The 24,596-nt window shown below is 34.2% G+C and overlaps 1 protein-coding gene across 1 annotated transcript in view; it reads left to right on the top strand.

Moving 5' to 3' along the window:
- LOC145694048 (sensory neuron membrane protein 2-like) overlaps nucleotides 1-24,596 on the top strand; it is a 67,738-nt gene that overhangs the window by 27,137 nt on the left and 16,005 nt on the right. The window contains exons 5-7 of the mRNA XM_081770186.1: nucleotides 3,041-3,252; nucleotides 5,417-5,595; nucleotides 21,269-21,387. Coding sequence (XP_081626312.1) covers nucleotides 3,041-3,252; nucleotides 5,417-5,595; nucleotides 21,269-21,387 — 510 coding nt within the window. The remainder of the gene's footprint in view (nucleotides 1-3,040; nucleotides 3,253-5,416; nucleotides 5,596-21,268; nucleotides 21,388-24,596) is intronic.

Raw genomic sequence — 24,596 nt, forward strand, 5'->3', positions numbered from 1 at the left:
CTTTTCATAGCTACCTGGAGGCAGTAGCGTACCCAGGAATTTATTTCGGGGGGGTCTAAACAAAATATGAAGGTATTTTATTCTAGAATTCCTAAATTTGCCCCTAAAATTAGGCTAAATTTTAAAAAAGTCGAAATTTCGGGAGGGGTCCGGACCCCCAGGTCCCCCTCTGCGTACGTCCCTGCCTGGAGGTTTATCAAAAGATGTATAGCATGTTTTGTTGAAGAGACCACATGCCATACGATGTGTTATGGGAAAGGAAGGAAAAGTTTAAATAGTTATTAGTGTTGACAAAGGCCTTTTTTGTTATTGTTCGTTGCCCGCGGAAATACTGATGTGGGAATTACTGAATAAATTCTCTTAGATGGTTAAAACGAAAACATACATCTAACCTGAAGTGTGTTTCATTGATACATAACTTGGAAGAGTTTTGTCAAATAATATGGACACGGCGAGACTCTTTAACAGAAAATACTAACCAGAAATAAGAGTAAGTGTCGCAAAAGCATCTTAAGAAACTAATCTAATAATCATTGATAATACACCTAAATATAGTTTACAAGATTAATAGCATTCTTCTTTATACGGAATCTTTCATATAATAATTCGGTGTTGCCAGTATACTTACAGGTACATAAAATATATTTATTTCGGTTTAGTTGTTCATTGAGGTTTTAGTGTTCCTCTTCAACACCAAGACTACATAAGACCGGGACTACAGTTTAAGGTGAAATCTGAAACATCATGATACGTTCAATGTTCTAATAACCTGGAACCTCGTACCGAAGGCAGCAGGAAGGGTCAGTTAAATATTAACTTCGTAATGTTAGGTAGTGATATTAACACGTTTCATCAAGTTTTGTGTTGGCTCTTATATAAGGCTTGCTCACAAGGTGAGGCGTGACAGAACTCTTCCATTAACAATGATACACTTCTGAGACGATATTTTCATGGCACCTGTTCGAAAAAATGGAATCTTTCAGTTTGACGTTCCACGAATACGTGCGTCAGGCTAAGGGAGACGGAGGAATAAGAATGTGGAGGAAATGGGAGTACCCCGAGAAAACCCACAGACACGAGGATGTCCACCACAAACTTACTTGGCCGGGATCGAACCACAGACTCCACGTACTAGCGGAAAGTGCTCTACTATGGAGTCAGCGTGCCTCCCGGCACCTATTCGAGACGAAACATCTTCAAGTTTTGCCCCTTCCTTAGCAACGTTACCTCCTACAGAATCTGGTAGCAATATTATGTTCTTTACTTTACTTTATACTGATAAATACAATAAAATTTGTTTGATTCAAAAGTGATAAATAAATAAGGTATGATGATTTTGGAGAAATTAAGCAATTTGCTCTAAAATTTTTGTTGTTTCTATTGGAGTGGGGCAAAATCATGTTTTGCATTGGATAAATATAACATAAGAATTCACCTAATTCCTTTATTTTATTTAGGGTACGTTATTTGAAGTCCAATATTATTACTACATTAGATAAAGATCTCATATTTATTATTCTAATTTATTAATTTTATTTAATCATCCCTTTCATTAGACAAACAAATATTTTATGTTTAGGAACTAGTGGTAAGTTAGTTTAGCGGGTACACCGGGTAGACACGGGACTACCAAAAAATTTTGAAAAATATATAAACGCTACAATATACAATAAAGTGTAAATATCAGGGCTATAGTAGCAAAACTTGCTAAATCTATTTTTCAATTTTGTCAGGGAACGAAGAAAAAGTAACACCCTTATGTTTCAGAATTGTTGAACAATTGTTTTTCTTTAGTGATAGATTTCACTCATCTTCATTAAGTAGTGACCATTAAACAAAAAAAAAAAAATGTTAAATAACTCTGAAACATGAAGGTGTCACTTTTTCTTCGTTTCCTGATAAAATTGAAAAATGGATTTAGCAGGTTTTGCTTCTATACCCCTGATATATTTCCCACTATTTATATTAATGGTAGATATTTATTTAACAAATATCATCAACCACTACTGTAAAAGTAATTTTCTACTGTCATTAATTACTCAAATGTTTAATTAATGAAATGCGGGCCTACCTAAAATTAAAATCCTAAAGCCACCCCTGTTAGGAACTAGGTGTAGGTATTTACACAAAGCTTCAATAACTACTGTATACAACAGAACTGCTTCATGTAATTTATGTATGGATGGATGGAAATTGTGTTGTTAAGCTGAAAAGTATGTGTAGTATGTGCTGATTATCCCACACAGAGAAAAATCCGTTCTCCGGACAGCGGTATATTGTACAAATACAAGGTATCTTCTTGCTTACTATAGAAATTAGTACGGAGCGTACGTTATTCGTATGCTACATAGGTACTGCCCTTAGATGTTACATCATGCCGTTGCAGGATGTCTGACATCTAACAGTTTTCCGTATATCACATGCATATACTTATGTTAGCTTAGTCAGCTATATGTTATATACGTCCATTTGTATGTGAGATCCTGACCACCTACATTGCTTCATACGGAAAGTACGTATAGATGGAACACTTATATAGAAAGTATTATAAAACATGCGTTTTCAGTTATACGTCTGCTGTACGTTAAGTCAAAAAACTACAGGAATTACGCATGTAACCTATCTTTTTAAGTACGCCACCAACATTTTTTTCTCAGTGCAGTTTTTCTACCACACATTCGTTAATTCCAGATTACTACTTCACCTAAAAGATAAAATATTTTGTATTTGATAGAGGAGTTAGCAGTGAGAGAAATTTGTAGTTAGTAGGGAGAGGTGGCTACTTAAAACCGTGCAGACTCTAAGTACCCAACCTTTGCTAACCTTAATACCACCATGATATATAAATTTACCATTCGCACGGGGAAGCACTGCCTGATTAAATCTAAACTCAGATTCTTACAGCTATAAAATTTGAAGTAAAAGATCGGCGTGTATTAATTTATTTAAAAACGCTTATCTTGTCCTTGGTATGGTGTTTGCAATTTATACATATCGAATGTAAAAAGAAACACTGCTAATCTGAATATTACTTTCACAGAAAAACTTCACCGACGATGGAATATTCGTTATTAACACGGGGAATGGTAACCCTGACTTAACAGGTCATATTGAAAGCTGGAATGGATATTCATCAGTAAATACGTGGAGTGACAATACATGTAATATGATAAATGGATCAAATACACCATTATTAAGTCCATATATAACACGAGAAGATACTTTACAAGTATTTATTTCGGATATATGCCGGTAAGTTATCTGTGTTATCTATCTGGAAATTTTAATTCAGAAATTTTCTATGTAAAATTTCAATTGAAGGTACAAGTTTTATTCAGTAAAATTGTAATAATTGTGTTAGCTATTTAACAAGGACTAGTTTTTGTATAGATAATATACGTTTTCGTACATGCATGCTTTCACACTATTGTGCAAATTTACCAATCGTGTGTCTTGAAACTTGGTTAGGTATTATAAACTTATTCTTATGTTTTCAATGATTAGTCACACACTTACATCTTTATAACCTAAAATACAACAGGAGTTCGAATGGTTACTAAATTAGCAATATATTCACGTCATGTCAGCAGGGGCGTGTATGTAGGATTGTAGTGGTGACAATTATGGTATATATTTTTACTATACTATTTGTTACGCCCAATGTTTCGGGACTGCACACTATAGATTAAAATGGACGAACTAGTAGTTAAAATGTATCTTCACCTCTATATCTATTACTTACGAAATAAATAATTTCATAGTACTACTTTTAAAACTCAATATACAAAATATGAATATAAATATGATATTTAACTTAATCCTAGTCAATATTACTACTATTATCGGACTAAATAATAATATAACCATATAGCAATTCAACTTACTATGTTGATCACAGAACCAGTTGTTAAATAGTAATCGTAGAACCTCATGTTAAATTATTTGAATGACACCATTGGTAATAAGTGATCTACCGGCACAAGTATCTGAAACATTAAAACTTGTGGTGAAGTTTTATTGCCTTATATTCAGCGTGCTGACAGAAACGCTCCTTCACTTGAAGTGATTATAAAATCAAAATTAATTTGAATATTATTTTTATCTGGATAGATAAGTTTCATAAGTTCATCAAGTTTTATGTGATGTCAGTTCGTTACAGACACTTGATCCACGTGTTATACGCCAAACACCGGCCACACTCTCAAAAGCATATCCAGTGTCATCGAGTCGGAAATTTTTTGATGTGCCTCTGCATATGATCCATATTCTGGCTACTAAAAGCGTGCACCCGCCAAATAATAAAGTCCAGCAATATGAGGACCACTTTTCATTTGGTCCAGCGCGACTAATCCATTTATTTGGAAGGCTGTCATGAAGATACTTACGAACATGGCAATGCCAGTGGGACGGTGCCTCATCTTATAGAAGAATGTAGATATCTATCTCATCAATCACTTGTGGCTTTAATCATTTACATGACACTTACAAGTAACTTTGGCGAGTCACTGGGTCATAATCAAAAATATCATTACTGACTACGATAATTGACTTCAGATTACCTTTACTTTCCATGAATAATTGGAGATTAGCGCAGAATTGAAGTCTCTTTACACTGTCGTCAGGTTTTGATTTCTGCACGAACTATGGCTCATAAGGGTGCACATGGGAGCGATTACGTAAGATCTTGGTAACCGTGCTCGTTAAGATTTGTAATTTTTCGTTAGCTCAACGCTTTCACATTTTTGAGCTTCGCGAAACAAACTTGTCTGACGCTATCAACAAGCTGATTTGTGACTGGTGGACTGCCTGAATATATTTTACCCAGATCACAGATACATCCTTCTCAAGAAAATTTCTGTAACACTTAGAAAAATGACTTACTTCGAGGTGGGTTAATATTAAATTTGCGCTTGATGACAAGCTGCACCACTTTTCATTGAACGAAATTCCAATATACACTGGCAGCGTCATCTTCAAGTTGATTTTACTGCCTTCTCTTGGTACAAGAGTTGTAAAAATAGAAATTAAACTTGTTTTGGGGGCTATGTATTCACTAGCACCTTAAACTGTATTTTAATATAATCCAATAAAATCAAGGAATGTTTCTGTGGATATGCTCGTCCATGATTATGTATATTTCACTTGAAAGATCTATATATTATTATTGACGTTATGATAATGATGAAGCAACTAGAGCTACTAAATTTTGCTCACATGGCTTTTATTTTCGTAGGTTGGTGAAGTATTAAGTTGATTATTATAAATATTATTATAAATATACGCAACGAAGGGACTCACTACATAGTTAGAAATAAAGGTTACTTCCCCATCTTTTATCATGTATTCTACTTATTGAAAATAACGTTTTACTTCACTGTAGTTTAGATGTCTAAGGCTTTGTTTCTGCCATTCACAGGTCATTGCCTTTGAAATACGAAAAAGAATTTACATACGAAGGAATTATTCATACTTCTCGTTATATTTTAACGGAAAAAGTTCTCGCAGATGTCGTTCAGAATTCAGAAAATTACTGTTTTTGTCCAAGAGAAGAAGCCTGTTTGAAGAAAGGAGTCCTTGATCTTTCAACGTGTCTTAGTAAGTATTTTCTAATTCTACCCAGTAGGTAGTAACTTCTTTAGCTTCTTGGTAATGTTTAGTGATTAGTTAGATCTTTCAATCAATTTTAAATTAAAATGCAATACTTGAAACAAGAAACAGACCTTGCTATGTTTCCTTTAAAAAATACCCCCCAAAAAATACTTAATAATGAACTTGGAACTAAGGGGTTGTAGGAGTATCCCAAATTACAGCACGTGTATGAGGCTGCAGAGGAAACGATAGGATATCATAAAGTGAGTACGTCTAAAAAGAAACGTTTTACAGAAGTAATGTTGGAGGAAAACAAAAGAAAAGAAAGACCCGGAAGTAAAAATAAACTGAAGAAAAAATATGTATAAAGATTTAGACAATGAATTGCCTAGAAAAATTCAACATCATTTTGAGGAATTTGTAGTAACAAATTAAGTAATAAAAGCAATATACTAATCATTGATGGCAAAGGTTATGTATCACCCCATCCCTTGGGTCAAGGATTGTATCCGAATTATCACTTAAGAGATTCGGTATGACTAGGCCGGATCCTGCGACGCGGAGAGTCCTTGATGACCTAGACAGACAGGGTAATCAGGATTGACCCAAACAGACTCAATGACCCGAAAGCAGTTGAATTATCTGTAATATAGAGGATTAATGGTTCTATTAATTGAGCACGAATATTGGCGTGTTTAACTTTTCTGAATCAAAGTACCGTGTCTTGGCTATTTCAAATATTTCAAGTTTATTCGTCATTCCATACTAAGACAGTAGTTTTGAACAAAGGCTTCACAAGAAGATTTAATACAAACCGTTTGGAATTAGTGATATTCTACATGACAAGTTTTACTGGCTTGTTAGATTAAATTTTGACATCTTTCATAAGAGAAACATGTATCTATATTTTCCTTTCAGTGGTTCTCACGCCCATGTACTCTGATAATCCTTGTTGTTATCTTTCAGTGGAACGTTTTGACACACACACAAGTGAGTCTCAAACATACACTCCTTCAATGAGGCTATTTTTATAGGCCATCAAATTGCCATTTTCTAAAGCCAGCAAAATATCCTTTGTATTTTGAATAATTGAACGTACACATAGCCGCCTGCAGTTTTGTCGTTCGCCAGCGGCCAACACGAGTCACGTATACCAGTGTGCTTGACAATTCCTATATACAGAAAAATAAAGATGGAGTTTTATAGATATTCAACTTCAGGACGACAGATAACAATTTATTTACTGAATAAATAAAATAAATTATTATTTTCCCTAATTTAACAGATGTAAGTTATCAAGAAGTAATTGCTAACTATTCTGTGATTTTAATCAGAAGATTTAGATTAGTTTGATGTGCTAAGAATTCCATTTCCTAGTTTTGAAACTGCTTGTTAGATTTAAAAAAATGTTTATAATATTTTTAAAATTGAGTTTGTATATCTGTAGAAAAAAATCTTCTTTGGCCATTGCTGACACTTTACCTTCGAAGCACGAAGTTCCTAGTTCGAATGCCGATGGGAGCGCATTTACGGTTTTGATCCTGCATTGTGAAACAGTTTGAGAGCTACTTGAATTAAAACGCTTACAGTTCAAATGAGGTATATCTCTTACTTCTACTTTAATTAGTGATTGAGTTTTGGTCGTCTCAGTAAAAATCTAAGATTTAACCAGAAAGGGAAAATCTTATAAAGGGGCAATATTTATATTCTTTCATTTATCAAACCAACTACAATCGAGTTGCAAAAATTTTGCATGAAGACTTATTTTGACATGCTGAGTTACAATCAAAGAAAAAATTCTAACCCATGTCTCAGTTTATGGAAGTCTACTGAAATCTGATATTTTGTAACAGACATTTGTCGGTGTGTGTGTGTGTGTGTATGTACAGAGCCTCTATATGTGAAGATTTTTCGTCAACCTCGAGTTATACCGCGTCACTGGTTTCTTGGGTCACAAGTCGAACTGCTTTCGGATCTTCCTCCTCACGGGTCACGAAGTTTATGACCCATTTCGTCACTGATACCCATAAATATGATGTTATAGAAAATTTCAGGAAGGTAGAAAAATATAAACTAATACACAGAAAGACAAAGTGTTTGGACGTAGGGAGTAGTGGGAGAAGAATAATGATAGTAAAACTAAAAATGCATAGGCGATAGTGAAATAATATGGAGTTTTAAATGTTTAGATAGGCTATATTGATGCGGCTATATTCAACTCAATTTGTTTAGATAGGCTATATTCAACTCAATTTGTTGTTTTAAAAGCAGGCTTATCTTCTAAAAATACAGTTTGAAGAGTCAAAATCGTAATCATTTATTTATTTTGGAATTATGTTTCCTGAGGGACAGCGGAATGTCTTGCACAAACTGTGTAGAGCATAAGTACTGGATGTCAAGTCTAGTTTGATATTACTACTCAAACATCTCAAACGTAATATTAAGCTTTCAAATTCCACGCAATTTTGCTGAATTTTCTTGCTATCATTAACGGCCCATATCTAAAGTGGGAAACAAAAACCGAACTATACATGTTTCAGAAGAAAGCAGTAACAAATTTATCATTAAGCAACTCAAGTCCTTTGCTTTTGTTTTACTGTCCTTTTCCTAGTGAGATCAAACAATAGACTAGAACCAACACCATATTTGAATATTATGTTTATATTGTCATTCAATTAACACAAATTACCAGCAACTGATAGTATTGGCATACGTAGACATGAAATTTAGATTTATTTGAAAATGAAAAATGAAATGAAATCTTTAAGTTTCAGTCCCACGGTTATGCCGGTTAGGCTAAAGGAGACGGTGATGATGAGAAATGATGTTCCACCACAGATATTCTGTAGGTTTAAATTAGGAGATTCTAAATGTAAGTAAATGTTGATCAAATTAATGTTGCACTGAAGATAGTAGCAGGGAAGGTAGAGCCACTGAAATGTACTTGATTGTGCAAACCAGAGTTTCACACTAATATTAAGATCAAATCAGCTGCACAAGGGCTGACAATAAAGATCGCAAAATTACCACCGTTTGCTAATTGTGACAGAATTATAGAGTAACTTCAGTGTTTTCGTTTTCTTATTGAAATGTAGCGTCCTTTTCCAGTATCGAGGTTATGTCAGACTTGACTTTACAGTTTAAGGTGGTATCTGAATCAGGGCCGGCTTTAAGCCAATTGGACAGATTGCTTCCAATCGGGCCCGACGTTAGTGCCGTTTTAACAGCATATTAGGACCCAGAGCAAACAAATGTGTTGTGGTCCCTGTGACTAAATTTTCCTCATAATACTATAACTCGGCTATAGAAACTAAAAGAAAAAATTTCACCGACTTTTCCTCCATCAGCTTACGTCGTTTTGTATTTGCTATTGTTCAAGAATATTTTCCACCTAGCGAGAACTGGCAACAGTGAAAGGAAGTCAAATAAAAAAAAAGTCAAGGTGAATGGTGGCGAGTGGAGTTGTAAAACAAATTACCGATGGCAAAATTATTTTAAAATGAAGTATAGAATTGACTTTTTGTATTCTGCTAAAGAATAACTTCATCTATAGTGAAACCCAAACAAAAATTCATAAAGAGAACAATTTAAACGCAGAAAGATTTGTTATTTTGCCCACATATTAAAAACAAACGGAAGAACAAAGGAATCACGTGTGTTAATAGTATAGTTATTTGTGATTTATTGGAAAGAAAACTTTTAGTGTGTGAAATCTCATATAATATTCTGCCCTATTTCTCATCAGAATATATATATTTCATTATTTGTTTGTTAAAATCTTGTGTGAAGTTCTATTAAGTAAAATTGCAAGAAGTGATTACTAAACGTATCAGTGCAAGTATTTGAATATGCCCATAGCATTATAGTAAAGAATACGTCTGAAAGATACATATTTTTATTGTACCAAAGCATAAGTTTAACCATACCAATCTTTTGACATTTTTTCAGTAAAAAAAAAAAAGTCGTTGATTAACAAGGTAGGTTTATTCAACATTCTGTAATGTATGGAATTCTTCATGGTGTATAAAGAATAATCTGCTTGACATGGAAAGATTTAATTCATCAACTCCTTATATTTTGACAGACATATAAGTGTTCATATATGCAAGAGTGTGGAAGCCTTAGTGAGCAAAGGCACGAGTGCTGTTCATATACTATTGTTTATGCAAAAGAATGTTGTTATACTGTATTAATATGTTAACTTCAGAAGTAATCAACGAGGTTATCCGGAAGTAATACTCTATTGAGAGGGAATTATAGTACCTTTGACGGGTTTTACTTCATGATAAATTCGAGATACTTTTAACTATATTTCAGGCAACTGGAATTTTTCAGACCATTTCAAGGTAAGCACTGTTAAATGCCAGATATTAATCAAATACTTTATTGAGCCCTTCTGACTACTGCAAGTACACAGGATTATAATACGTTTTTGAACTTAGCTGTTCTCTAGCAGCTACCGAATAATACTCCCCTGGACCGGGCTGCTTCACCGCAGCTACAGAATGGCTTTCCCTCAAGGGACCATACTACGACCGTTATAGAAAGTATCGTGCTCAGTGTGCAATTAAAGAGTGTTATTCAGATATAAACAAAATATACCCTTGTGTACAATAGTTAGTAGTACTATGTGCACAGTAGTAAACAACTAGTGTTGAAGAAAAGTATATTAACACTGTTCTTCCTTGTATATCTCTAGTAGTCAAAATGAGTGAACTTAAGGAAATGTCTTTGGAGACATTGATGCGAGCTATTGAAAATTTAGGTAGCAAAGTAGAAAGTAACAATAAAGAATTTCAATCCCAAGTGGTAACGTTGGGTAATACCTTTGAAAAAATGTTAATGCAACACAATGAAAAATTGTCAGAAGAAATCGGAGATAGAGTGAGTAAATCTTACGAAAAAATTATGCAAGAGGTGAACGCAGTTAAGTTAGCTTGTGAAAAGAAATATGAGGAAATGACATCACTATTTCAATCGCACATAGACGACCACGAAAATAAATTAGTACAGGTTAACCAAACAGTAAATCAACTACAATCAGACATGGTTTCCTTAAACAGTAATTATGACCATGTTTTAGGGAAGTTAGGTGAAGTTATCCAAACCCAAGAAAGTTTGCAGGTTACATTAGATCGGGTTACGCCTAAAATAGAAATAGTGGAAAATGATCTGTTACCGGTACAAAAGCAATGTGCTTTACAAGAGAAGCAATATTGTCAGTTGCAGGGTAAAATCACAGAAATTCAAGAAATGAGCAGAGTTGCTCGTGAAAACGCCTTTCAAGCACAGAAGTCTGTAGAGAATGTAAGTTCGTATGTAAACCAAAGAATAGATAGAATCGAAAAAGAAGTTAGGAATCTACAACCATTGACTGGCGATAAGAAAGTTAAAACATTTCCTGATTCAGGTTATGACTTTCCATTGGCAGAAACCAGAAAGGAATCTGGTGAAGTTACTGTTAAGGATAATACTTGCGTCAATAATAGAACAGATACAAGCGAAAGTGACTTAGAGTCAGTCAGTTCAAAAGGTAGTGACCAGTATCAAAATTCTTGTAGTAATGTAAAAAAGAAACGTAAACGGGTAGAAAAGAGGATGAGTATTAAAAAGAGGGATCTAGATACTTTTTACAAATTTTCAGGATACGAAAACGACCTTACTGCTACTAGCTTTCTGAAACATTTTTCCGATGATGCTAGAATGATGAATATTTCTTCTCATCAATATCTAGAGGTAGTTAGATATTTACTCACAGATTCAGCTAGAAACTGGTTTGACAGTAATTGTACGTCTTTTAGTTCCTTTCATGATTTCGAAGAGAAGTTCAAAAAAGAATTTGAAAACGAGCAAGTTCAGGCAAATAAGTTAGTCACACTGCAAAGCAAGCATTACGATTCTAGGAGCGATGGAAGTGTATACAATTTTGTTTCTGATAGAGTTAGAAAGATAAGAGAAATTAATCCAAATATATCTGAACCACTTGCTATTAATATGGTGATAAATCTTATACCTAATTTTTTCAGAAGACAACTTACCACATTGAATACGTATACTTTACCTACAGTATTACCTGTTATTCAAAAACTAGAAGCTATTCCTCGTAACGATAATCGTAATAACAATTACCAAAAATATTTGAAAGTCAATAGGATCTCTGTAGAAAATCACAGTGATCAAAATACCACTAAGAAACAAAAACATAACGTAATACAGGAGGGTAATGGTAGAAATCAGAGTTACCGAAAAGTCAAAGATGATAGAAGTAAATGGAATAGAGGTTATAATAAGTATAACAGACGGAACAGCCAGAATGATCGAAAGGGTTGTTCTTGCAATTGTGAAAGAAATGTAGTTAGTGATCAGGATGAACAAGCTAAGTCATCATTATCTGCCGAAAGTTTTGATAGTGAAAATTACCCGAATAGAGGAAATTTAAATAATGTAGGACAAGTACCATCCCATGTTACGCAACTCCAAGACAGGAACGTTTCCCAAAACACAGCATTTACTCAGTCACCTGCTGTTAGTTCTTCTCCTGTATCAAATAGTCAAGTAAGGTTCCAGCACCCAAACTAGTTCCACCCTGTGTGGAGAGTGCGCATAACAGGGAGAACAAATTCCATTGCAATTCAGACGTTACTAAAGCACTCAATCCAACCCATCAGACTGTATTTGTGAAGATTAATAAAAGTTTAATTAATGTAGTGCAATGGGATGACGAAAGTATTTCCGAAGATGAAACTAGTGAACAAAATAGTAGTAATACTAACTCTCCCATTGGTACTGCGGAAATTGCTGTGAAGATTTTCAACAATGAGTTATACGCTCTCTTAGATAGCGGAGCATCAGCCTCTTTACTTACTTTCGAAACGTGGAAACAAATTTCTAGTATTGTTTCACATGCCCAACTTAAGGCAACACCTCATATAGTGCTAGTAGATTACACTGGTAAACGAAAAAAGATGATTAAAGGAGAAGTAACCTTGGGTGTAGAAATTGGTCCTTTAAGTTTTGAAGTTAGATTCCTAGTTGTGAGTGACCTAAATTGTAAGTGTTTGCTAGGGCGAGACTTTCTTTCGTTAGCCAATTGTCGTATGGATTTTCGAGAGAATACAGTAACACTAGGACATGATCACAATATAATTAAGGTAGCTATGAAAGATAACTTCTTGGAAATGAGGTGTAATTCTCAAGGCGAAAACAAAGCAAAATCATCTATAAAAATTTTAACAAAACACAATAAGCATGGTGTTGCAAGGAGTGAAGATGTAAACAATTCTAGTGTTAGTAATCCATCCTTAACATTTAGGTATAGTGACGATGAGGACGAAACTCTTTGTAAAGTAAAAATTTCAAATTGTGCAGTAGTAAAAAAATTGAGTAATATGAAACATCAGTTAGAAAAGGAATGGGTTGAACAGATAAAAGAAAGAGGTAAGACTTATGATTCATTTAGGAAAAAGTACCAATTTAGTAATATCAGTATACACATGTTACAAGAGATAAATTCAAACGAAGCTAGTGAAAATAAATTTTTGTTTGAATTTTATGGGAACCAAGTTGATGATCTTGAGAAAGAAATAAAAAGACTCCATATAACGAGTAAGCCAGAAGAAAATAACTCATTTTCTGAAAATATTTGTAATGTGAAGAATGATTCATACCCTTCAGTAGAGGATATCAAAAGTAAAGTCGATGAGATTTCTCATCTGGAATTACATGAGAAACAGCAATTATATGCACTCCTGTTAAAACACAAAAATGTCTTCAGTAACTTTCCAGGCAAATGTAATAAGTATTCATATACTATTGATGTCGATACGGAAGAAGCTATCGTAAAACGTCAATATCCGTTACCTTTTAAATACAAGGCGAATATTGAAAATCAAATAAAGGAATGGTTAGATTGCGGAATCATAGAAGAGTGTGTGTCTATACACTGTCATCCTTTACTGTGTGTTGCAAAGAAAAATACTAATAAACTTCGAACTGTAGTGGACTTAACTGAATTAAACAAACACGTTACATTGAAACAGTTAAAAGTGAACAAAATCGACGATTTACTTTTAAAGTTTCAAGGAGTGAAATATGTTACTTGCATTGACTTTGTGAATTCGTACCTTCAAACACCCATTAGTGAAAAGAGCAGACCTTACACTGCATTTTCGTGGAATGGGAAGATGTATCAATTCCTTCGCGTACCGTATGGGTACATAAATGGCGCTGCAGCTTTTACTATGTGCCTGCAGACTGTTTTAGGAACTGGCTTAATAGACAAATTAGTATATTATATCGATGATATATCGATACCAACATTCAGTTTTGAGGAACAAATGTGCCTATTGGACGAAATATTCACTAAAGTAAAAGATGCTGGAATGACTCTAAATTTGCAAAAATCTTCTTTTTGTAACACCAATTTCAGTTTTCTTGGATTTAATGTGAGTGCGAAAGGTATTTCTAAAGATCAGTCATATGTTGAGTGTATTCAACAACTTCCTAGACCGAGGAATCTAAAAGAGTTACAACGTGTCATTGGACTATTTCAGTGGTGTGGAAAATTCGTTCATAATTTTGCTTATAAGGCTCAACCTTTGTTTTCTCTATTGCAAAAAAGAAAGAAGTGGGTTTGGACTGATGAATGTGAAAATAGCTTTGAGCAATTAAAAAGAGATTTAGCTACTAATGTCTTATTGGCTCACCCACATTTAGATGAAGATTTCTGTTTAATAACTGATTGCAGTAGTGTAGCTCTGGGAAGTATACTTTTTCAAGATATAGACGGGCAAAGACATATTTTAGGTTTCCATAGTAGGATGCTAAGGCCATCTGAAAAGAATTACACCATAACAGAACTTGAAGCTTTGTCAATCATGGTTGCTATCAGGAAATGGTCTCAACTGTTATACGGTAGACACATTAAAATTTACACTGACCATAATCCTTTAGTTTATCTACACCGGATGCGTCAATGGAATTCAAGATTAGCTCGATGGAGCATTGAACTTCAAGGATTCGACATTGAAATTATATACGTACCTGGTAAAGAAAATGTGGCCAGCGACGCTTTATCCAGAATTGTGTTATTTCCCGATTTAGAAAAACATGTAATTAATTTGTATGAAGTACTACCACCTTGTTTCAAAAATCTTACTATTCGGGAGTTAATTCAAAAACAAAGGGAACATCCCGAGTATGAAAAAATTATAAAGTATTTAAATAATCCAAATGATCCATTTAGTACAGTCAAAAATAAGAATCTTGAAGAATTTTATAAACTAGAAAATAATATATTATTAACTAGAAGTTACCACTTCCCGAAAATTTGGAAAATATGTATTCCACCTTCTCTTGTAGGAGATGTAATCAAGACGATGCATGACGAATATGGGCATTTTGGTTTTGATAAATCGTTAGCTTATGTTCAAGAGTACTGTCACTCGAAGTCTATAAGGCGTGATGTTGCAAATTTTATCCGTGACTGTACTCAGTGTAAGTTAAATAAAGCAGAAACATCACCTCCAGCTAGACCGTTGCAAACAGTGGAAGTAAAAAATGTAAGACAGTTGATTTCCATGGATATCCTAGGCCCTTATCCGGCTTCTAGCAATGGTAATAGATTTGCTTTATCTATCCTGGATGTATATAGCCGTTATTATGTTATGTATCCAATACGAAGAGCTACCTCCAAAAGTGTGTTGAGATGTCTCGAATATTATTACATGACTGCGCTAGGAGTTCCAGAAGCCATATTAGTAGACAATGGCAGCTGTTTTACTTCTAAACATTTTAAAGAAAAGATCCAACAGTATGGGATAAAAATCCATTATGTCAGCCCATACCACCCTAAAAGTTCTGTCGTGGAAAGGATCCATAGGGAAACGAATCGTCTCTTTAAGTTATTATGTAACGATAATCATCCTTCTTGGGAGAAATATATTCCGCAAGTTGTGATATTGTTAAACTATTCTATTTGCAGCAGTTTGGGAATTAGCCCTGCAAGTATGCACTTAAATGTTAAACCACAGTGCGCTGTATTCAAACACTTTGGAATTGTGACTGATAGTGATTATGACGAAAATGAACCATTAAACTGGGAAAACAAATTGGTTATGGCCGATTATCGTAGGAAAGAAAAAATTCGAAAACGAAATAAAAAGTACAACGCTTCACAAGAGAATAGATACAAAATTAAAGAGAATGATTTAGTTTTTCTTTTGCAAACTCATCACAGTTCAGTTGTAAATAAACAAATTAGTAAGTTCTTCAACTTATATCAAGGTCCTTATATATGTCAAACTAAAGTATCTGACAAAGTATTCAAATTAGTTGACCCTCTTACAGGAGAATCACGAGGTACTCACTCAATAGACAGAATGAAAGTGTGGAGACCCACAGAAAAAACCAGACAGTTATGGTTAAATTTAGCACTCAAACATGTAAGTGAACCTATTCAAAGTTTAACAAAACAAAATGCCTTAAATGTAAAAAGTAAAGAACCGGACACAATTATTCATGTAAACTCATGCAATTGATCAACGTAATGTGATCTTGTTAGCAGTATTTGTGTCAAAATATTTCTTGTAAGAAATTAAAGTTGAAACTGCTTAAAAATCATTTAAACACGCGTTTTATCCAATTTATAGACACTGATATATGTGGATTACTATATTAAACAGATGTTAATATGTATTGTGTTGTAACTTTAATGTCATGTTTATATGTCTGTATTGTCTTTGAATATTTTGTGCATCTGCTTGAATTTTTTTTAAATCTATTAGTGTAATTTTCTATATTTGATTTTGTTTGTTGTTTTGACAAAGTACATATCGAGAGAACATCATTTAAGATTTGTGCATTGTAACGAAAAGTTTAGATGTTTAAAACTGTTTAACTGAACAAAAAAAAAGTATATTCTTCTGATGAACGATGTAGCGAAAGTTCTCACTGAAAAGATATAAAAGTCAAAGAAAATATTTAGAGATTGTTTGGATCGTTGATGTAACGTTACAACTATACACACATATTGTATTATAAAGTATGTTCACTTCAAAAGTTATGTTCAAGTGTCAAACTTGGTATTATCGTGCAAAACTACTATCCAAAAAACAGTAAACAGTTTTGTTTTAAACCAGGATTCTTGAAAAATTGTTTACGTCTGAACATTTTTCGTTCCCGTCGTGCGCCAATATAACTCGGCTATAGAAACTAAAAGAAAAAATTTCACCGACTTTTCCTCCATCAGCTTACGTCGTTTTGTATTTGCTATTGTTCAAGAATATTTTCCACCTAGCGAGAACTGGCAACAGTGAAAGGAAGTCAAATAAAAAAAAAGTCAAGGTGAATGGTGGCGAGTGGAGTTGTAAAACAAATTACCGATGGCAAAATTATTTTAAAATGAAGTATAGAATTGACTTTTTGTATTCTGCTAAAGAATAACTTCATCTATAGTGAAACCCAAACAAAAATTCATAAAGAGAACAATTTAAACGCAGAAAGATTTGTTATTTTGCCCACATATTAAAAACAAACGGAAGAACAAAGGAATCACGTGTGTTAATAGTATAGTTATTTGTGATTTATTGGAAAGAAAACTTTTAGTGTGTGAAATCTCATATAATATTCTGCCCTATTTCTCATCAGAATATATATATTTCATTATTTGTTTGTTAAAATCTTGTGTGAAGTTCTATTAAGTAAAATTGCAAGAAGTGATTACTAAACGTATCAGTGCAAGTATTTGAATATGCTCATAGCATTATAGTAAAGAATACGTCTGAAAGATACATATTTTTATTGTACCAAAGCATAAGTTTAACCATACCAATCTTTTGACATTTTTTCAGTAAAAAAAAAAAAGTCGTTGATTAACAAGGTAGGTTTATTCAACATTCTGTAATGTATGGAATTCTTCATGGTGTATAAAGAATAATCTGCTTGACATGGAAAGATTTAATTCATCAACTCCTTATATTTTGACAGACATATAAGTGTTCATATATGCAAGAGTGTGGAAGCCTTAGTGAGCAAAGGCACGAGTGCTGTTCATATACTATTGTTTATGCAAAAGAATGTTGTTATACTGTATTAATATGTTAACTTCAGAAGTAATCAACGAGGTTATCCGGAAGTAATACTCTATTGAGAGGGAATTATAGTACCTTTGACGGGTTTTACTTCATGATAAATTCGAGATACTTTTAACTATATTTCAGGCAACTGGAATTTTTCAGACCATTTCAAGGTAAGCACTGTTAAATGTCAGATATTAATCAAATACTTTATTGAGCCCTTCTGACTACTGCAAGTACACAGGATTATAATACGTTTTTGAACTTAGCTGTTCTCTAGCAGCTACCGAATAATACTCCCCTGGACCGGGCTGCTTCACCGCAGCTACAATACATGTAATTAATACATGCCATTCTGCTCGCGGGGCCCCTAATGCTCGCTGGGCTCCCGGCCAAATGGCTATGGTAAGTTAAGATGGTTCTGCTACTCTCAGTTGTCAAATACACACAACATATTGCAATACAGGTACACTCATGTCCAAAATTGTTGTCGCATATATATATATATATATAACTGTCTTCTTGTAAGAATATAATATGATAATGATTTTGCAGGGTTCTTTTAATACTGATACTATGTGTATAATGAAATTTGACACATATCTGTCTTTGCCAATTATACACATACTAACATTATAAGAGATACCAGGCGAATTCGTTATCAAATTGTATTCCTAGAACAACATATTTATAGACATGCGACAATAATTTTGAACATGAGTGTACATCGATGGACTTCAAAAAGAAGGGCAGGACCTCTTCCTAACAAGTAAATGGATAGTTTGTATAAAGTTTCCGGGCACAAGCAAATATTTTCTACATTTAATGCTGCAGTATTTCCTTTCTTTCTTTCTTTTCCTTTTTCTATGTTTACAATTTCTGTTGTAAAAATAGATATTATGTCCAGGGAGTATTCTGTACATGCCTAACACTCCCTGGGAATATAAATATTGTTTTCTTTTTAGTTTGTATAAAAATTTATAGGGCCTATCACTATTGTGGGTGCACACCCTCTTTTATTTTGAACACTCCGCTACGTAAAAGTTCCTGGTGGTCTTACCGATTATGTCATGTGATACAACGTGAATACCGAGATGGTATCAAATAAATCAGCCTCAGAGCGACTTCTTTCATATCCTTTCTCTTATGATAGGTATATTAAATATACAAAACCAGAGGACAAACTTTGCACTCTTCTGGGAAAACTCTCATGGATGTATCTTTTAAAGTCAAGTCAGGAAAACCGAATTGTAGTGCGAACTGAATGGGTGACTGCTTATGAAGGTTTGCTTTCTAACTGGAATGATTCAATGGAAAATATGTCATCCATTTTCCATAAGTTATTTAAGGCTTGTGATCGTATCATTACCATTTTATTTTGTCTGCAGTCGATAACGATTTCAAGCTGATTACACCTTTCATAACTAGCTACTTACGATGTTCTCACCAGCGTACTTTAGGTTTTTCTGACTTGAATTCTTTTCATAAAGATACAGCTGTTAAAAGAAACCTTTGAACCAACGAATTCATATTAATGTGCATTTCATTAAGTCTTACAAATATAAACTTATGGAAACATAAACTTCACTGTTGTATTTCTCGTAAAATTCTAGCCCAATTTGATATTTTACGTGACCCCCTTCCTATTTAAAGAAGTCGAGCCAGATTCAAAGTGGCTGACTTCTAGATGGCGGTCATGATAAGCATGCCCTCAAATAGATATTTACTTCCTCCCGATGTCGGTTAATGTGTTTCTGTTTTTCATCCCTTTACCCGTTTTACAAATAAAATAAAATGTTCAAACTTGAAACACATTGTTATGGCTTCTGATTAATGAGCTCTTTGGCCACTGCGGCCGTCTTTATGGACGGAAGCACTTTAAATTTGGTTACGCACGTTTCTTGATATTCCATACTTCTCTGCCAAGTTTGGTCAAGAAACTAGATTTCAATATCGATAGGTTTATTTGTAAGAGAAGAAATCTATGAAATACTGGTACAGAACCTTCTTGAAAAATTGCGAGGCGCAAGGGTGAAATATGTATTTTAAAATTCATTCACTGTCTGCATTTGCATTTGAGCTATTTCTCTGAAAAATTAGTTGCTATAAGCAATGAAGAGGGTGAGCGTTTTCACCAGAACATTTTGCAGATGGAAAACGTTATAAAGGAAAATGGGATCGGTCCATGATGAAAGATTACTGTTAGCTCCTCCTGAAATAGGACTTCACAACATAGAAACAGGAAAATGTTTCGAAACTGTCTTTGACGTTAATCATTTTTCTTAATTAAGCTTATAAGTAAACATGCAAAGGGTTCCGGGGATAAACTTACAAACCTATCATAGGTGTTCAGGATCTCAATACAAGAAAAATATTTTTCTGCGACTTTGGTCTGAAATTCTTAATTACGGAGAATGAGCTAATTAAAAGTAATTACTATAATTGGTCATTCCTCTTACCCTTTTATTATCTCTACCTCCGTAATTAAGTGTTTCCGGTCAAAGTTGCAGACTTTTTCTTGTATTGAGATTCTGAACGCATATGTGAAATTTGTCGGCTTTCCCCGGAACACCCTGTATATGAATACGTAATAACGATATACATTTTGTAAATGATGTGTTTGCAGGGCTTAGTATCACATACTGCATTTCTTTCATTTGGTTCTACAGACCTTGGTGCAAGTTAGTTGCAAACCTTGGATCTCCATCATCTAAGGCCGGCCCTGATCTGAATCACTGTAATGTGTTCAATAGTGTCCCACCGAGGAATTGAACTCGGTAAAACCACGTGCTAGGAATAACTTACACAGCAGTTAAGCATCTAACCATGAAAAACATCCTGTATGTGTTATATTTTGGTGAGTCCTCATTTCAATATCGGAACTCGAACTAGAGCAAGGAATAAACAAACGAGGAGTAAACAGCGATTCTGTACGGTATATTCACTTATAACCATTTAGGGATGTCTATTACTCTTTCACCAAAGGCGAAAGAAATAAGAATTGACGCCTCAATGACCATCCAAGCCTATGATTAGGGATTGAATGATTTATTTGACAAATTAAATACAAATGAGACTTATAAATTACATGCGTCCTCTCCATCCAATGTTGTTTGTATATACACTACATCCAGCATCACCGGCTTAGTGTTCATATGCCATGCCTATCTTCAAACGATTAATTAAGTCTCGGCGATCACTTTCTATTTCCGATTACAAAACAAGCATTGAAAAGGAGTAAATTAACGATGATAATTATATCATGAACAACAATAGGATTCTGAAGGCTTTTCCACAAATCGGGTTCTAGAATTAATCGGTTGATATGGAACTGGCAGCGGTGCATAGCTCGAAGGTAAGTTATCTTGAAGGTGTCTGCAGTGATATTTACAAAATGAAATATGTTGCACTTTTTACTGCGATAAGTTTCCAACCTTTATTGTCAGAAGACTACTTTGTTGCTTTTCTGTTTTTCCTTACAACATTTAATTTTATTTGACACGTTGTTTCCTTTTTGCTGTTTTGTTATTACGTTATTACGCAGACCTCAATATAACTATAAGCATTCTGTTACTAAATTCAGTACGGTATTAACTTTTTTTCAGAATTCCCCATGTACTTATCATTCCCACATTTCTACATGGCAGACGATGATTACTTAAGAGGAGTTGAAGGACTAATGCCAGAGAAGGAGAAACACGAATCTGTTGCTGATGTGATGATCGTAAGAATAAGAAGAAATTCCTAAGTAGACAAACTAATGACAAAAGGGTAGACCAAGATTTTTAGGGATTACAAAGCCGAATTCAGAGAATTAATATTAGATATGTCCTGAAGATTATTGTTATTAGTAGTAGTAGTAGGAGGAGGAGGGGAGTAAGAGTAGTGAAGGTTCATTTTTACTTTTTACGGAGTTGAGTTGATTTTAGTTTAGCGTCCATTTCAGCAGCGAGGCTATATGAGACGTGGACCTACTGATTAACGTGGAATCCGAACCACGTGAGCTCCCGCCGGGAATCGAACCCGGGTCTCCCACGCCAAAGGAGCGTACGCTAACCGCTTAGCCACGGAGGAGCTCTACTTTTTACGGAGCACCACGGTCATGAAGAACAGATTCCACTATTAAAGTTAACTTGGAAACACATCTGGCTGGCATTTGAACACAGTGCCGCTGGCGGGTGTACATACTAACATCTAATATTAACCGCAGATTAACCGTCATACTATACACCGTTTCCCACCACATTAACTTACTTCCAAGATAGCTGGATTTGAGGAGCAATGAAGAACCCAGTTATATTATTAGTTAGGTTTCACTAGAGTTATGATACCTGCTACTTTGATGAAGCTTCTCAGTTTTATATTTACAATTCCATAGAAACTAATTACCTTACAAAGCCTTATTATAGTTGAACACACATAATTAGAGGATTAAGTTTAGTGATGCCCACAAGACTAGGTTCATGACTATCTCGTCACGAAAAGCTAAGGTAAAAGCTCTTTCGTGTCTCAGTCAAAAATGTAATTGTTTCTATTAGAAGAGCTGTGATTTGTGGTGTCTTCGAGTGTTACATTACTCGTGTTTCATTCCACAACGTATGTTGTCCAACTTGAGTAATTTTACGGTGTTATGTAATGATCTTTAGCAGTAACAAATTCCAAGGATAATGGAAACTTTATCCCCGCCTCCCATTGAACTCTAAAATTCAAACAAATTAAATAGTACTTACGACAGTTAATCGTATCGTACAACAGCTAAATACCACAGGTAAGATTGTATATTTTTCTTTTTCTCCTTCTTAAGCTGTTGCTGTCTAATTGACTGACTGATTATGTTGTATACTTTCCACATTTTCTCCATTACTTTATCAACTTCATTATTTAATCTCTCCTTGCAATTGTTATTATTATTATTATTATTATTTTACAAAATCACCTTTACTGATATTGTGATCAACTTTACTTATACTCTCACGTATCTCATAAACACCATTTCCTTGTAGTATTTGTTGGTTCTAGATCCACGGTTGATTCCTAACGATATCCATATTACTGATTGCTACATGATTTATGAAGTCTGAGTTGAAGAGTAATACTAAGCTTTAATATAAGACGTGCTTCACATGTACGCCACAATTCTCAACAAACTTCTTCAAACATTACATTTCTTTTAGAATTCCATTCGAGTATAAGAAATTACAAAAGATACTCTTATCGGAAGATAATGGAGAGATCAGAAATGTTCATAACATACTCCTCAGATTACAAAAGTCATCCCATGGACTTTACTTTTGGTTAAGGAGATCCTGGTTCCCATGCAATGCTTAATCTCACAGTTTGCCGCCTTCAAAACCTAGTATCTAGATATTTATAATAATCTACGTAGAACAAAAACAAGAGATAGCGAGAAGCGAAACGATTTAGAGTATTAAAACTAATTACCTTAGTTACTTGCTATCTCTCCAGTAACCCTCTATTCCAACCGGAAATCATTGAAATAAACCACTTCCGGTTTTCACGTTTATTTTTATACAGGGCAAACGGATATATATATATATATATATATATATATATATATCAAGAAACTGGTTTCTGTAATCAATTTATCATCCCAAGAATATATTCCTTCTACACTCTATTCCCTCTACGAAAACCGGAAGTTGTAGAAATTTACTACGACTTCCGGTTTCAATATTAATGGAGCAAATATCACGTCATGCAAATCAAACTCCTTTACGAGATGTTCACGTCACACTCCTACTTGTTATTTTTCTATTGTTTTCTAGAGTGAATTTAATCCCAAGAAACATATCAATTAACAAAAAATTCTACTGGAAAATCAACATGTTTCATGACTCTCTTGTAAAAAATGCCGTTTAAACATATTTGTTGTAGATTCAGTGAGTTACCCTTCCCTTGATTAATTTTAACGTCAAGCATATAAGAATAATTGAAGCATGTTATCCTCGAATAAAACTGAATGACACATTTTGGAATGTTCTAAGTGTAGCGCCCCAGAGGATGGCCCGGAACTTCTGAGTGCTACAGAGCGGAAGGCGTCTAACGTACTTAGAACGCAGACTAAAGAAAATCCAGAAAACTGAGTATCAAGGGGTCGCCAGTCTGTGAAAGATGATATGGCAATGAAGTTTAGGGCGCACAGACAACGTCCGACAACACGAGGCTTGCCCACACCAGCTCTACGAGAAGGCATGAACAAACCCCCCTTCCTCTTCTTGCTCCTGCGTATACCAAAATTTAGAAATAGCTAACCTTAAATTAAACTTATCTAGCTACTAGGGACTTGCACTTGAACAACAACACTTAAAATGGAAAAGATTGTTTATTATTTGATCAAAAGTTGGTGTTAGGGCCATGGAAGCTTGATATAGAACAGGTACATATACTATCATGCACGAGAACATATATTCGTATATTTATAAAAACAATAAAAAAAAGTCATGCGTGAAAATATTCAGTTACTGATGCATGATTACATCAAAATTCTTGCAGCTATAAACAATTGAGGAGGGACAACCATCTTCACCTCCCTTGTATAATGATTGAAACATTAACACACTTCATAATAATATGCAAGTTAGATTCTTACCAAATTCCAGAAGAATTGTCACTTCTGAAGATAATGAAAGAAATAGTTTAAATTTATTATGCAAAAGATAATATCGTATCATAATTATTAATTGTTGTACCCTGCAACTAGACTTCAAGGATAATAATATAGCTATAAGGTACTAGCCAGCGTATACCCACCATCGGGTGCGCGCCTACATGTGCACTATCCAAACATAAGTGCAAAACTCAGTATTAAAATTGTTACCACTAAGAAAAGGTATGCAATAAAATTATACACATTCATCTAATAACTCATTGAGACTGATTACCTGTTACTATGAGATTTACATTCCACATATG

The sequence above is a fragment of the Thermobia domestica genome, chromosome 9 (assembly GCF_964235325.1).
Source record: "Thermobia domestica chromosome 9, izTheDome1.hap1.1, whole genome shotgun sequence".
In the NCBI taxonomy this organism is placed as follows: Eukaryota; Metazoa; Arthropoda; class Insecta; order Zygentoma; family Lepismatidae; genus Thermobia; species Thermobia domestica.